The 16,657-nt window shown below is 43.0% G+C and overlaps 1 protein-coding gene across 2 annotated transcripts in view; it reads right to left on the reverse strand.

Annotated features, from left to right (window-relative positions):
• The window catches only part of LOC113447966 (mitogen-activated protein kinase kinase kinase 3-like), a 90,982-nt gene that overhangs the window by 58,826 nt on the left and 15,499 nt on the right, over positions 1–16,657 (reverse strand). For both annotated transcript variants that reach the window (XM_087917548.1, XM_026718471.2), the window contains exon 2: positions 4,863–4,947. In XM_087917548.1, coding sequence (XP_087773674.1) covers positions 4,863–4,866 — 4 coding nt within the window. In that variant the 5' untranslated portion in view covers positions 4,867–4,947. The remainder of the gene's footprint in view (positions 1–4,862; positions 4,948–16,657) is intronic.

Here is a 16,657-nt window from a genome sequence, read left to right on the forward strand (position 1 = left end):
GGCATTTAGTGCCAATAAGGTTAACCATCACTGGTGTAGGGTCTCTTGCTTGGGTGGGGAGTTGGCCTAGACGACCTACAAGGGCCCTTCCAACTCTGTTAACCTGTTAACATTTCTCTATTTTGCAGAAATTTATATATTTAAAAATCGTATATATGGAATTATAGAGGTGGAAGGGACCTTGGAGGTCTTCTAGTCCAACCCCCTGGCCAAGTCAGGAGTCCTTATAATATCCCAAACAAATGGATGTCCAATCTCTTTGAAAAGCCTCCAGCGCTGGAGCTCCCACAATTCTGGAAAGCAATTTAATTAATTAATCCATTGATTAATGGCTCTCCCTGTCAGGAAATTTCTGGTTATTTTTAAATTGTATTGCTCTTTAACAATCTTCCACCCCTTACTTCTTGCCCTGCCCTGAAGAAAAAACGTAAAGAGTTAAATTGATGCCCTTTTCCCTAAGCACTTCAAGTACAGATAGTCCTCGACTTACGACCACAATTGAGCCCGAAATTTCTATTGCTAAGTGATTAAGCGACTTTTGCCTCTCTCTTTTACGGCCTGTCTTGCGAGTTGTTGCCAAATGATTCACTGCGGTGGGTAAGTTTATAAACCGGTCGTTGAGTGAATCTGGCTTTCTCGTGCTTGTCAGAAGATCGCAAAAGGGGATCACATGACCTTGGGACACAGCAACCATCATAAGTACGAGGCGTCGGCCAAGCATCTGAATTCTGATCACACGGGGATGTCAAAATGATTCACTTTTTTTCAGTATCATTGCAACTTTGGTCACTAAGTGAACTGTTGTAAGCCGAGGACTACCCGTATTGGAAGACTGCTCTCATATCTCCTCTGAGCCTTCTCTTCGTTAAAGGTTCCCCCTCACACATAGGTGTTAGTCAGTTCTGGCTTTAGGGGGCGGTGCTCATCTCTGTTACAAAACTGAAGAGTCAGCACTGTCCGAAGACGTCTCCGTGGTCATGTGGCCAGCACGACTAAATGCCTTTGAAGGCGCATGGAACGCTGTTACCTTCCCACCAAAGGGGTCCCTATTTTTCTACTCGCATTTTTACATGCTTTCGAACTGCTAGGATGGCAGGAGCTGGGACCAGGAACGGGAGCTCACTCCGTTACGCGGCGCTAGGGATTCGAACCGCCAAACTGCCAACCTTCCTGATCGACAAGCACAGCGTCTTGGCCACTGAGCCACCGCGTCCCTTCCACTCTCTTCGTTAGGATGAACATAACTACCTCCCTTAACTGTTCATCATTTGCTTTAGCCTCCAGACCCTTCATCGTTTTTATATTGTAGTATCCAGAACCAGTTTTGGTATTCCAAGCGTGGCTTCGGCAGGATAGCACAGAGTGGTACTCATACTTCCCAGGCTGTTGAGGTTATATCCCTCTGTGGATGGGAGCGGCAGCACATGGCTGGTTCATGCTTAGGTGGAGTCCACCAGGGCAACTAGAACCCATACGCAGTTACTACTAGTATGTACCACCAAAGTCTTTTAGGACTCGTGGCTGTCTTAGCCTTAGGCAAATATCAATCGGCCAGGGAAATTAAGTGTATAAATTTCATGCCAGTGAATTTCAGACTCGGCTACTTTTAACTTATATTTAACTTATATTTACTTTTAACTTATATTTAAAATATAAGTTTGCTAGAAGAGAAGAGAGTGTAAAATGAGCAATGTATGCTGGATCAGAGCTCTGTTCCTATCTGGTTCAGCCATCGATTTTTCTAGTGGCCAATCCGCTATACAAGGAGGCACCTGAAGAGGAGGGGGAGGGGGAAGAAGGGGAGGAAGAGAAAAAGGAGGAAGAGGGAAAGGAGGAGGAAGAGGAAGAGGAGGAGGAAGAAGAGGAGAGGAGGAAGAGGAGGAGGAGAAGGAGGAAGAGGAAGAAGAGGAGGAAGAGAAGGAGGAAAAGGAAGAAGGGGAGGAAGAGAAGGAGGAAAAGGAAGAAGGGGAGGAGGAGAAGAGGAGGAGGAAGAGAAGAGCAAAGGAAGAGGAAGAAGAGGAGGAAGAAAACGAAGAAGGGGAGGAGAAGAGGAGGAGGAAGAGAAGAAGGAGAAGGGGAGGAGAAGTAGGACAAGTAGAACAAGAGGAGGCAAAGGAGGAAGAGGAGGAAGAGAAGAAGGGGAGGATGAGAAGAGGAGGAGGAGGAAGAGGAAGAACAAGAGGAGGAAGAGGGGGAGGGAGAAGGTGAGAAGGAGGAGGATGAGACAAGGAGGAGGAGGAAGAAGTGGAGGAGGAGGAGGAAGAGGAGGAGAAGGAAGAAGTGGAGGAGGAGGAAGAGAAGAGAGGAAGAAGGGAGGAGGTGAAAAAGAGGAGAAAGAAGGAGGGAGAAGGAGAAAGAGGAAAAGCAGAGAATCCCTGCGGTTGTTTAGTGAGTCACACAGTTGTTAGGTGAATGTGGCTTCCCTATTGACTTTGCTTGTCAGAAGGTCGCAAAAGGGGACCACGTGACACCCCACCCCACCTGGGACACCGCAACGGTCATAAATGTCAAGCAACCGAATGCGAACCAAGTGACTATGGAGATGCTACAAGAGTGTGAGAAATGATTAAGTCGCTTTTTTCGATGCCATTGTAATTTTGAACCGTCACTAAATGAACTGTTGTCAGTCAAGGACTACGTACACTTCTAAAGATGGTGAAACCATCTGATGGGATTTGATAGGCTGCATATTGGGAACCCAAGAGCTGCCACCAACCTCAGGAAAATAGGAATAGATTGTAATGGAAGATTAGATTAGACATCTAATTAGGGTATTCGACTTATGACCAACAGCTGACCCCAAAATTTATCTTACTAAGGGAAACATTGGTTAAGTGAGTTTTGCCCCATTTTGCGACCTTTCTTGCTGCACTTGTTAAATGAGTCATTGCAGTTGTTGTGTTAGTCACACGGTTGTTAAGTGAATCTGGCTTCCCCCACTGACTTTGCTTGTCGGTGGGTCGCAAAAGGGATCACGTGCCCCTGGGATACCGCAAGCATCATAAATGCGAGTCAATTGCCAATCATTTCTGGTACATTTTTCTCCAACATATTTTGTTTTATTATTAGTTTATATAAAATACAAAAATACGAAATAAAATTTCAGGGGAAGGAAAGAGGAAGGGGGAAAATGTGAGGCAAAGGGAAAATAGCAAGGAAAGGCATTGATTTCCGACTCTCTTGGGTGCAATTGATAATAGTATCCTAAACTTTTTATTTTCACATAATAATATAAACTAGCCATTTCTATAACAATAAGCCCATTAATCGGTAAAACCCAAAATCAAAGTTTCGTTTTTTTTCCCCACCACAAGCACAAAGCCCAGGAATGGTTTCCAAGTAACGGGGAGATCAACGTGTCCTTCCGGTTTTGTGTGTAAGGTAGTTTTGCTACTATTAACATACATATAACGTCAAAGTTCCTATTTTCCCCCCAAGTCTTTTGGAAGAAAAGTTTCTGGTTTTATCTTATTCACTTTGAGATTGTCTGTGGAGACTCTCAATCCTCCACGTCACGCCTGTCCCAAAGGTACTTTTTTTTCCCCCAAGAAGCTACTGGTTTTTCTTTAAAGATGTTTCGCTTCTCATCCTAGAAGCTTCTTTAGCTCGAAGAAGTAGCTACTAGGAGGAGAAGCGAAACATCTTCAAAGAAAAAACAAAAAAGTCCAGTTGCCTTGTCAAAAAAACAAAGAACTTTGGGGTAACTTTGAGAATATTCTGTATTAAGATGTTAATTCCCAAGTGTCTGAATTTTTTTTTTTTTTTTGAAAAAAGGCTTTTTAATTTTATTTTTACAAACATTCTATCTTTTCTTTAAACAGATATGTCGGGTACACGTATCTTGTGCCAAGTATTTATGGTTAATTCAATTTCCTTACCATAACAACAATAATTACAATGCATTCTTATTTTGTACTACTATACATAATACTTCTTATCGTTATAGCCATCCCCTTCTTAACTCCTTCCCTTCTATATTCATATATATTCTATATAGGTATCTTAAATGTTCATATGTTTAATTTCTAAGTTTCATATTTCTTTTCCAAGCATTGATAGAATATTTCCCATATCATATAATACTCAGTTTGTTTGTTTTCTTTAACTGCCAGAGTTATTCTATTCATTTCTGCACATTCTAGTATTTTCCTAATCATGTCCTCTTGCGTCTGAATTTTGATCATGTGACCAGGGGAATGCTACAAATGTGAAAAACAGTCATAAGTCAATGTTTTTGGTACTGTTGTAACTTTGAATGGTCACTAAAAGGAGCATAAGCTGAGGATCAACTGTGGATATGGACAACAAGCTGAACATCAGTCATCAGTGGAAGACAACTGATAGGAGAACTAACACAATTCTAGGCTGGATGAGAAGACGCATTGTATCAAAGACACACAACGTCATTATTACCAGAGGTGAGTATTCAGCAGGTTCTGACCAGTTCTGGAGAACCGGTAGCGGAAATTTTGAGTAGTTCGGAGAACCGGCTAATCCCACCTCTGACTGGCCCCGCCCCCTTCTATTCTCTGCCTCCCATTGAGTCCCAGCTGATTGGCTGGCTCTTCTTTGGTTGCCCTGCACAGGAGAACGGAGCTGGAAAGCAGGTCAGTGGGGACTGGGGAGGGAATGGAGATTTTGCAGTATCCTTCCCCTGCCACGCCCAAGCCAAGCCATGCCCACCAAGCCATACCCACAGAACCAATAGTAAAAAAAATTGAATCCCACCATAGCTTATTACTCTTTGTTAATTGCTGTTCTTGTATATGCTTATACTTCATCAATTCCACAGGAACTGAAAGACAACCCATTCTACACCACCCAAAAATACAGGATCAACCCCCAAACAGAAAAAGACTCACCCATGGTTGTATCGTCATTAGGTCTGTGTCCCGCTCTTGACTTGGTGCACTTGCACTGTTAAGACCTTCAGTAATAATAGCCGCCCTGCCAAAAAAAAAGAAAAGTTATTAGGAAGGTATATCTTGCCTTGGTGGCACCAATTAGCTGGCTTTGGCTAATCTGGGTCAGGTCTTGGATGGGAAGTCATTTTTGGAATCCGGGAATTAAGAGAGGTTGAAAAACATCCTGGAACAAACCATTGGGGATCACTTTGTAACACACTCAGAAAATGATATGGATGAATCAGGAGCTCAAATGGGCTTCAAGGCAACTCCTACTTTGAGATTCTAATCAAAATTTGGATTTAGCATTTAAAAAAAAAAGGCATCCTACCTCCAACATTCCCAGAGAATGTCTTTCTTCTTCCAACAGTCATGGCAAATGTACAGGTGGAACATTCGTTTAGCAAAGTTGCAACGGCACTGAAAGGAGGACTTACAACCAGTCCTCACACATATGACTTTCACAATATCTCCAAGGTCACCTGATCAAAATTTGGTCACTTGGCAACTGGGATATATTTATAACATCCCAAACCTGAAAGCCGGCTGGATGACTTTGGGCCAATCACCGGGAGACGGGGAGTTCTAGCGCCACCTTGGTCATGAAAGTTGGTTAGGTGATTTTACTCCAATCACCAGGAGATGGTGAGTCCTTTCCTCAAAATAAAACTAGCCAGCATAAGCATGTATCTTTTAAAAGGATGACTAACAGAACGGGCTCACCCCTAAGAAAGATAGTGGGCTGACTCTGGGCGGTGAGTTCTAGTCCCACCAGAGACGGTGAGTTCTAGTCCCACCTAGCTGGGCGACTTTGGGCCAGTCATTCTTTCTCACCCACCTCAGAGGACTAGTGTCAAGAAAATAGGAGGAGAAGGAAGTATTGGAGTCTTGAGCTATTTATTAAAAGAAAATAACGGTAGGGTTTTAAAAAGTTTTAGAACAAACCCGCTTCCCAGCAAACGCCAAGCCAATCAGCTATCAAATTCTTGGCTTCAACAACCATCCTAGCCCAATGATTGGGGGAAGAATCATACGAAAACAAAGAGTCACGTGGGAAAGAATATACGGTATTTTAGAAAAAAAATCCTCCAGGCTTACTTTCAGGAAATTTCTGGGACGCCTGACAGACAAAGCGTGGGATGTTTGGTGTGTTTGTGTCTGTTGTGCATGAATGAGTGTGTTGATGAATGAACACGTTCTTTTTTTTTTTTTTATGCAATACAGACCTGTTTGAAAATATTATTTTTGGGGAGAAATTTGGGATAGCAGCTGGACTACCCCTAGAAAGAAAAAAACAAACCCAATTGTGGTTTCTTATATCCTGAAAAATCAAACTGGAACAAGAATAGAAAGGGAAAACACAAGCTTAAATCATGCTGTCGTTATATCAATGCCGGTAGTCTTTGATTTACGACCACTTACAAATTTATGTTAATGAGACGTTAAGTGAGTTTTGCCCCACTTCACAACCTTTTTTGCCACAGTTGTTAAGTGAATCACTGCAGTTGATAAGTTAGTAACACCGTTGTGAAGGGAATCTGGTTCTCCATTGAGTTTGCTTGTCAGAAGGTCGCAAAAGGGGGTCGTACAATCTTGGGATACAGCAGTGGTCGTAAGTATGAAGCACTTACCAAACGGCTGAATTTTGATCATGTGACTGGAGATGTCACAATGGTTGTAAGTGTGAAAATGAATCACAAGTCATTTTTTTCAATGTAGTTGTAACTTTCAACGGTCACTAAATGAACTGTTGTAAGTCGAGGACTATCTGTATTTACGACAGCTGCAGTAGCCCAGGGTCATGTGTTCATCATCTGTGACCACCCCCACCCTCAAGCTGGCTTCCAACAAGGAAAGCCATGGCAAAATGTCATAAAATAGGGCATGACTCATTTAACAATCATTTCACTCAGCAATGGAAGTTCGGGTCCCAATTGCCCCCCAATAATCTGGGTCCTCATTTTACCGACCTCGGAAGGATGGAAGGCTGAGTCAACCTTGAATTGGTCAGGATCGAACTGCTGACAGTGGGCAGAGTTAACCTGCAATACTGCACTCTAACCACTGCGCCACCATAATCCATAAAGGTCTATATTATATGTTATGAAGTTGGTAATGCCTTTCGATTGCGTATAGATAAACCTTCTCTAGGATGATCTATTCTCCAACCGATCCTTCAGATCTTCTTAACAGGGAACACATGATTTCTGCAACAGACTCCGTCTGCTTTGTTCCTCACCATCTTCGTTTCCCTTTTGTCTTCCCCAGTTATAACTTTGAACAGTCACTAAATGAATGTAATAGTAAGACTTGCAATTTTGCATCCAGTTTTGATCGCCACAATGTAAAAAAGATGTTGAGACGCTAGAAAAAGTGCAGAGAAGAGCAACCAAGATGATTAAGGGACCGGAGGCTAAAACATATGAAGAACGGTTAAAGGGACTGGGTAGGTCTAGTTTAGTGAAAAGGAGGATTTGGGGTTATATGTATATGCCACCAATATCCAAGTGGGGATATTTGGTTTCTGTCCTACCATCAGAAAAGGGGAAGAGAGACGTTGGAAGTCGCTGAATCAAAACCAAAACTGGGCTTGGAACAAATCCAGGGGTGTCAAACTCACAGGCTGCGGGCTGGATGCGTCACGTGCTGGCCCTGCCCCCGCCCGATTTAGGTAAAGGTAAAGGTTCACCTTGCACATATGTGCTAGTTGTTTCCAGCTGTAGGGGGTGGTGCTCATCTTCATTACAAAGCTGAAGAGCCAGCGCTGTCCGAAGACGTCTCCGTGGTCATGTGGCTGGCATGACTAAACGTCGAGGGCGCACACAACGCTGTTCCCTTCCCCCAAAGTGGTCCCTGTTTTTCTACTTGCATTTTTACATGCTTTCGAACTGCTAGGTTGGCAGACAAGTAACAGGAGCTCATTTCATTACGCAGTGCTAGGGATTCGAACTGGCAAACTGCCGACCTTTCTGATCGACAGGTTCAGTGTCTTGTCCACTGAGCCACCGTGCTTTAACAAAGGGGGGGGGGGTGAGTCCCAATACGTCACATGATGCTGCTGTGACGACCCAAGTTTGACACCCCTAAATCCTTCTGGATGTTTCACAATAGGGGGAACAACACTTGGTTGAAAAAAAAAAATCACACATTGAAGCATTGCATTTTGCCTTAATTACATTGGATGATGTTTCGTCCATCTAGCTCAGAATTCATTTTACTTTGGACAACGGAAACCCTTCTCTGTTTCTTAAGCCAAAAGGATGTAGAACAGGAGTTGCCAACCCCAGTCACTACTGAGCCATAGCTTGCTCAAAAATGGGCAATGGGGAAGTGCACATTAAGTTCCCCTCACGTGAGCAGAGGGCACTTCTGGGTGAAGCTACAGAGCGGAGGGCACTAGCTCGCGAGTGAAGCTTCGTGCTTGATTGCAAGCACCTTCTACTCACACGTGAAGCTCCAGTTGGATCAGCGTAGGGAGCGTGCGTTGCTCACACAATCAGAGCTGTGCGTGCGCCTGCCATTCACACACTCTCACACACAAACACGTTGGCTGTGCCACCAAGCTGGAAACGCTACGGACTGCTGATGTAGATGACTAGGGTGAGTCCAAAGGAGTCGTCAAACGTGTCGTAAGTCATGAGTCCCTGCGTGCCCACAAGAGATATAAGTCCAGCCCGCCTTGAATTCCTTTCTTATCTTCCGCTCATTTCCCTTGACTGTTAGTTGATCAGATTCTTGTAGAGAGCTTAAGTTTGCAATAAATCTGTATACGCATTTGAAGTGCCCGAATCTCCTGATTTCCCTGGCGTTTGACAGAGGATTCTCACATCATTCTTTTTTAAAAAAATCAATTAACTAATTTATTTATTAATTAAATTCCACTGCCCACCCTACCTAGGTGGACGATTGACAAGAGAATGGAAAAGCCATATCAATGTAGGTAGTCCTCAATTTACAACCACAGCTGAGCCCAAAATTTTTGTTGTTAAGTGTGACAATTGTTAAAGTGACAGTTGTTCCATTTTACGACCTTTCTTGCCACAGTCATTGCAGTTAAATTAGTAGCATGGTTGTAAAGTGAATCTGGCTTCACTTGGCTTGTCAGAACATCGCAAAAGGGGATCATGTGACCATGGGACACTTCAACTGTCATAACTGGGTGGGGAATTCTGGGAGTTGAAGTCCATACGTCTTAAAACAAGCAGGCTGGGGAATTCTGGGAGTTGAAGTCCATACGTCTTAAAACAAGCAGGCTGGGGAATTCTGGGAGTTGAAATCCACACATTTTAGAACAAGCAGGCTGGGGAATTCTGGGAGTTGAAGTCCACACGTCTTAGAACAAGCAGGCTGGGGAATTCTGGGAGTTGAAATCCACACATTTTAGAACAAGCAGGCTGGGGAATTCTGGGAGTTGAAGTCCACACGTCTTAGAACAAGCAGGCTGGGGAATTCTGGGAGTTGAAGTCCACACGTCTTAAAACAAGCAGGCTGGGGAATTCTGGGAGTTGAAGTCGATCCACCTTAAACTTGCTAAGGATGAGAAACACTGGCCTATACTATGCACAAGAGATTCTACAAGACCGGGCATCTTTTTACAACTCTTCCCCCAACCCCCTTTCTCAGCTTTCAAATGTGGAGATGCTTCTGAGGGGTTCTGCCACACAATCTCAGCACATTCTTGTTCCGTGTGAAGCGGCGGCTACTTCATGCCGTGCCCAGCCCACACCCCACCCCAAACAACACAGGAAATTTTGAAAAGCTACAACTGAGTCAGCTCCTTGAAGAGAAATCCCTGTGAGAAAATTCAGCGTAGGCGAAAAGTCGAGTCAGACGAGGCACTCCTGCAAACCCTCTAGGCCAGAGGCCTACCCCTGAGCTAGATTTGGCCGACCAAGGCCTTTGATTAAAGTATAAACTTGACAGACATTTGTTTGGTGGCTTCACATGGGCCATCTTGCCTGCATTCCCTTCCTCCTTAACAGATTAATAGAGTTGGAAGGGACCTTGGAGGTCTTCTAGTCCAACCCCCTGCTCAGGCAGGAAACCCTATATACCATTTCAGACAAATGGCTGTCCAATCTCTTCTTTAAAACTTCCAGTGCTGGGGCACCCACAATTTCTGGAGCCCATTCGTCCTGCTGATTAATTGTCCTGACTGATTAATAATGAAATGTATTAAAACTCTTCCAAAAAGAAGGAATGGTTAAAAAATGGCAAGAAAACAATATGTGAATGCTGCTGAAAAGAAAGAGGAAACACTTGTGTTCTGGAGTGCTGCAGACATGACTCAAAGGGAATGGGAAGTATGAAAATTAGTGCTTCATGGAACAAGGAAGTGAAAGTGACTGAGGATAAGTCCAGAATACATGTTAGAAAAGGATTGCTGTAGAAAGCAATAACAATAACAACAACTTGAGGGAAGGTATCGTATCCAGGTAGACCTCGCTTAATGAGGTCCCTGTTTAGCAGTCATCTGAACACACAAGAGCTGAAAAAGTAACTTTAAGGCTGGTTCTCAGACTTATGAATTACAGATAGCCATAGCAACAGCACTTAGACTTATATACCGCTTTACAGTGCTTTATCTCTAAGTGGTTGACAGAGTCAGCCTCCCCCTCCCCCCCGAACAATTTGGGTCCTCATTTACCAACCTCAGAAGGACGGAAGTCTGAGTCAACCTTGAGCCGGACATGTGATCAAAATTTGGACCTTTCAAAACAAGTGGGCGTTTGCTGACGTGACCCATCGTCACATCAGTAACATTTCTGACAATCAAAATCAATAAAGACCCAGCAGTAAAATCACAAATCATGGTCACATGATTTAACCCCACACCTGCAGGTGATTCACATAACGACTGTGGTAGAAGTGAAGCTGTAAGTCCAGCGCAGTCTTAACATGTTTCACTTAATGATCATGGATTAAACTGTTGCGGTCAGTGGGTAAAGGGGTGAGGGGGGGAATCTCCAAATATTTCTCGATTTTGCTTGCAGGAAGTCCTCACTTAATGACCATCAGAACTGTCGACAGAGTTGAAAAAAGTGACTCACCCTTACAACCTCCCTGTGGCTGTATAATTGTAATCAGGCCCTTGGCAACCACTGCACATTTATAATAGTTCTATAGTTGTGTGATCGTTAGTTGTGACCTTCCAAGCTAGTTTCCAATAAGCAAAATCAGTGGGGAAGCCAGCAGGAAATTGCAAATTGTGGTCACATGATATCTTGTTTAATAACTGCAACACCTAACGATACATTTTCTGGTCTATAGTGGTCATAATATAAATTGGGACAAGAAGAAACTTGGGACAGCTTGCAGGATTCTGTTATTCTACTTTATTATAATGGAGAGTTCAGGAATCTCTGCTGTTAGCTGTGGCCTGCCTCAAAGGACTAATGGTATTAAATAAGGGTTTGTGTTAACAGCAATATGGTGAGGAATGAATGAGTATGAAAATAGTGTGGGTCTCTAGTAAAATACAGAAGAATTACATTGAGGTGGTTTAATCATAGAAAGAGAATTAATGAGGGACAAATTTAAAAATAAACATAAAAGATGTTGAATGGGTCAGAAATAAGGGGTAGATTGAACTTGTGAATAGAAGAGAAGAGAATAAGAGAGTTGGAAGGGACCTTGGAGGTCTTCTAGTCCAACCCCCTGCTTAGGCAGAAAACCCTATACCATTCCAGACAAATGATTGTCCAATCTCTTCTTAAAATAAATATAAAAGAAGGTGAATGGGTCAGAAGTAAGGGGTAGATTGGACTTGTGAATAGAAATAGAAATAAATAGGGATAGAGATAGGGATAGGATAGGTTGGAGTGGTGGGGTGGGGTGGAGTGGAGTGGAATAGGACACGACAGGACTAGGACTAAGATAGAATGGAATGGAATGGAATGGAATGGAATAGAATAGAATTGAATAGAATAGCTTGATCCTCCTCTTCTTTGGGACAGCCCCCGTGGTTAAATGGAGTGGACTAAATCCTGAATCAGGGAGGGGAAAGATGTTTAAATGATTGGAAAATCATTTCCCCTTATTTAGTCCTCAACTTACAACAGTTAATTTAGTGACCATTCAAAGTTACAACACTGAACAAAGCGGCTTATGACAATTTTTCACACTTACGGCCATTGCAGCATTTCCTATGGTCACGTGGTCAAAATTCAGATGCTTAGCAACTAACTCATATTTATGATGGTTGCAGTGTCCTAGGGTCCTTTGGCAACCTTCTGACAAGCAAAGTCAATAGCCAGATTCACTTAACAACCAGCTTATTAACTTATTAACTGCAGTGATTCACTTAACAACCGTGGCAAGAAAGTTCATAAAATAGGGCAAAATTCAATTCACAAATGTCTCACTTAACAAAAGAAATTTTGGGCTCAATTGTGGCTGTAAGTCAAGGACTACCTGTATTTGAAGCAGTATTTAGACATGGGGAAAGCAAGGGTGAAAAAGTTTGAAAAGTATACAATTAAAATAAAATAAAAACTAATTAGTTTTTCTTTCCTTACCTTCTACCTTAATTTCTTTACTACTTTTTGCATGATTTGCATTATGCTGTTTACTATGAGAGGCTGAAATAAAAGTGAGTTAACTGTGCATGCAGCTTTTTTAATAGAACACTTGAGTGCTGAATTAAATATTCAAATTTATTTTGAGCTTCTGGTCTCTATAAACTTTTGAGGTTATGTTCTATTAAAGAGGCTGTTTTACCTTAAGAATATATAAGACGACATTGGAGACAATTGTACTTATGCTGTAAATCAAAATTTTTGAACATTGGCAACTTTAAAAGGTGTGGACTTCAACTCCCAGAATTCCCCAAGCCAGCCATGCTGTCTACCTTTAACTCTACCTCTAACACTGCCCGCTCTTTTGTTTTGTCTTGTTTCCTCTCCAATTATCGCCATAAGGCAAGGAATACTTGTGTGAGTCTGCCTGCTCGGTTGTCCTTTTGGTCTATCAATCACTGGTCCCTTTGGTAGAGCAAAAATGTCTGCAAAATCCATCATTCTTGAAAACTGCAAATCTTTCACGTTGTTTTCTAAACTTTCAGTTGCCCTAAAATGTGTGCTATTCTACTGTGGATAAAAGTGATGCGCTCTTTTTCTAGATCAAAGGCTGGTGGGTGGAAGGCATCCGTGCAAGACACAAAGAGGTATTTTCACGGAAACAGATTTCTCTCAGGCTGTCCAGAGACTGACAACTGAAGTTCCAATCTCTTGCTGTCAACGTTAACAGAATAACAGAGGTGGAAGGAGGTCTTGGAGGTCTTCTAGTCCAACCCCTTCCTCAAGCAGGAGACTTATACCATTGCAGATAAATGGTTGTCCAATCTCTACTTAAAAACTTCAAGAGTTGGAACACCTATAACTTCTAGAGGCAAGTTGTACCGCTGATTAAGTGGCAGGAAATTTCTCCTTAGTTCTAAGTTACTTCTCTCCTCGTTTAGTTTCCATCCATTGCTTCTTGTCCTGCCCTCAGCTGCTTTGGAGAATAGGCTGACCCCTCTCCTTTGGGGCAGCCCCTCAGATATTGGAAGACTGCTATCATGACACCCACTAGTCCTTCTTTTCATTAGACTAGACATACCGAAATTCATGCAACTATTCTTTATATCTTTTAGCCTCCAGGCCTTTAATCATCCTTGTTGCTCTTCTCTGCATTCTTTCCAGAGTCTCAACATCTTTTTATTTTTCCATCCTCCTCCACAGTTTCTGGCCTTGTAACTTTACCCTAATTCTCTCCAAGTTGGAAGCAGGTAATTCCTTTCCTTAAACTTAAAAGAATGAAAACCGGCCTTGCCAATTCTGTCTTATTCTTTCAAAGAGAGCCACACGGTGTGCTGGATTTCAAGATAAGCCCCGAATAAACAATTTAAACACTTCAGGCAACAGAACTTTTTGGAAATTCCCTCCTGGACCGTCAGCCAGCTTCGTCCAGCCATTCCCCAAAAGAAACCAGATGCTAAATGATCTCATCTATTCTTGGCTGTTTCTGGATGGCATCGCATGAGTCATCCCAAACATGAGTTTGGTCGCTGGGTAACAGCAGAACCAGCGACTCGGCCCTGTTGCGCAAGCCGGCACCCAGCACACCCCGAAAATGAGCAAAAGGAACGAAAGAAACATTTCTGTGTAAGCTTTCTTTAAAGTGGGAGAGGGAAACGGTTCCTTGGAGCCACGAGAGGAGATCGATCCTACCAAAATCTTTGGGATCCTGGTTTAGGACTCTGAGCCAGAAAGGAAGTAAGAACCCAAAACATGATGAATGGTTGGGCCTACAGCAAGAACCAACTAAAAGGTGACCAGCCATGAGACGGAGAGGATGTCTCCATGGAAACTGGTCTTCCTTGGGCCTTTCATTAATAGTGGAAAAGGTAGGTGCAGGAAAGTGTCTCATTCACGCTCTTCTGGAAACGGAAATCATAGGCCCGGCAATGCAATCTCGCTCTCTTTCTGTCTCTCTGTCTCTCTCTCGCTCTCTCTCTGAGCATTCATCTCCCCATTTTGCAAAAACGCGCAAGGGCATCGCCAGTTTAATCACATCTCCTCAGAATCAACACTTCTTCCTGCCTCCCCATGCTGATTAAGAAAGGCCTGAGACAGAGACGAGGGGATCAAATCTATTCTCCGAAGCACCCGAGGGCAGGACAAGAAGCAATGAATGGAAGCTAATCACAAGGACAGAAGCAACCGAGAACTAAGGAGACATTTCCTGACAGAGAGAAATAATTAGCCAGCGGAACAACTTGCCTGAAAAAAATTGTAAATGCTCCATCCCTGGAAAATTTTAAGAAGAGATTGGACAACCGTTTGTCTGAAATGGTAGAGGGTTTCCTGCCTGAGCAGGGGGTTGGACTAGAAGACCTCCAAGGGCCCAACCAACTCTGTTATTCTATTAGTACTGAGCTGAGCATAGGAAGCCGCAGGTAACACAATTTGCCGATTCCCAAATAACAGAAAGGCGCACCTGTTATTCAGGTATAAGTTATCCTCGACTTAGTGACCGTTCAAAGTTATGACGGACCCCCCCCCCCCGAAAAGTATGCATGACCCAGATCTGAAATGCCAATGGTGCCTCCACCATGATCATATGACTGCATTTTGGGTGCCTGGCATCTGGCCCGCATTTACAGCTATTTCCAACATCCTGACTGTTTTTGGCAGAAAACAACATTCTCTACCAGTTTCTGCCAAAAACAATCCATACTGAACAATGGGTTTGTTTTATGATATACACTTAAAACATTGCAAAAAAAGATTTTGGTCAGTCCTGTGATGACCTGCTTTATGATTGTGACAATTTAGGACTATAATAGCCAGTATTAAGTTGAGGATTATCTTTGCACTCTAGAAAAGCACCAGGATAGCCAAAATGTAATGGAATAGTTAAGGTCAGTCCCAATCTAAATTTTGAACCCATTTCTGATTAGGGCTCCACAGATGCTCTTTCCTCAAAAATAACAGAATAGGCTCACCCCTAAGAAAGGTAGAGGGCTGACTCTGGGCCAATCACCAGGAGACGGTCAGTTCTAGTCCCGCCTTAGGCACAAAGGCTAGCTGGGTGACTTTGGCCAATCACCAGGAGACAGTGAGTTCTAGTCCCACCTTAGTCAGGAAATCCAGCTGGGTGATTCTGGGCCAATCACCAGGAGACAGTGAGTTCTAGTCCCACCTTAGTCAGGAAATCCAGCTGGGCGACTTTGGGCCAATCACCAGGAGACAGTGAGTTCTAGTCCCGCCTTAGTCAGGAAATCCAGCTGGGTGATTCTGGGCCAATCACCAGGAGACAGTGAGTTCTAGTCCCACCTTAGTCAGGAAATCCAGCTGGGCGACTTTGGGCCAATCACCAGGAGACAGTGAGTTCTAGTCCCACCTTAGTCAGGAAATCCAGCTGGGTGACTTTGGCCAATCACCAGGAGACAGTGAGTTCTAGTCCCGCCTTAGTCAGGAAATCCAGCTGGGTGATTCTGGGCCAATCACCAGGAGACAGTGAGTTCTAGTCCCACCTTAGTCAGGAAATCCAGCTGGGCGACTTTGGGCCAATCACCAGGAGACAGTGAGTTCTAGTGCCCTCATCCATGAAAGCCATCAGGGTGACTTTGGGCCAATCACCAGGAAACAGTGAGTTCTAGTTCTGCCTTAGGCATGAAAGCTAGGTAAGTAACTTTGGGCCAATCCACCTCAGAGTTGTTGTTGAGGAGGAAATAGGGTGTTCGCCATCTTGAATCATAAAGGAAGGATAAAAATTTTAGAAAATGCCCAGCCAGAAATATGTGACCAGAGAAAGATGATGAAGAAATAGCATTAAAATCTAAAGTACAATTTGGAAAGATATTAGGGGAATCAGCCCATAGGGATTAGAAGTGGTTTGAAGGAAAAGAGAAAACTGTTATTGGTTTTGCATTTAGAGATTTCTTCTTGTAAATATGGGTTCTATTTTTCACTTTAAATTTTCCCTTCTCCCAAAAGTTTTCAGGTTGATAGCAACATCAGAAGAAAAAAGTGCCCGGATATTATCGTTTTAAAAAAGTACAGAGAAATCTCTGTTAAAAGTGTAAAATGAAAACACCAAATTATCCAATCCTTGTCAAGCTTGGATTTTAAAAGGCCCAAATATACTATTTGATCCTACTTTTTTTTATTTTGAAGGTAAACATCATTCATACATCTTCATAATGAGAAAACTCAAAAGATGGCTATTCAATATTCAGGTAGTCCTCAAACTACAACCACAATTGATCC

Source organism: Pseudonaja textilis, chromosome Z (assembly GCF_049901715.1).
Source record: "Pseudonaja textilis isolate UNSWEBS1 chromosome Z, rPseTex1.2, whole genome shotgun sequence".
NCBI classification, from domain to species: domain Eukaryota; kingdom Metazoa; phylum Chordata; class Lepidosauria; order Squamata; family Elapidae; genus Pseudonaja; species Pseudonaja textilis.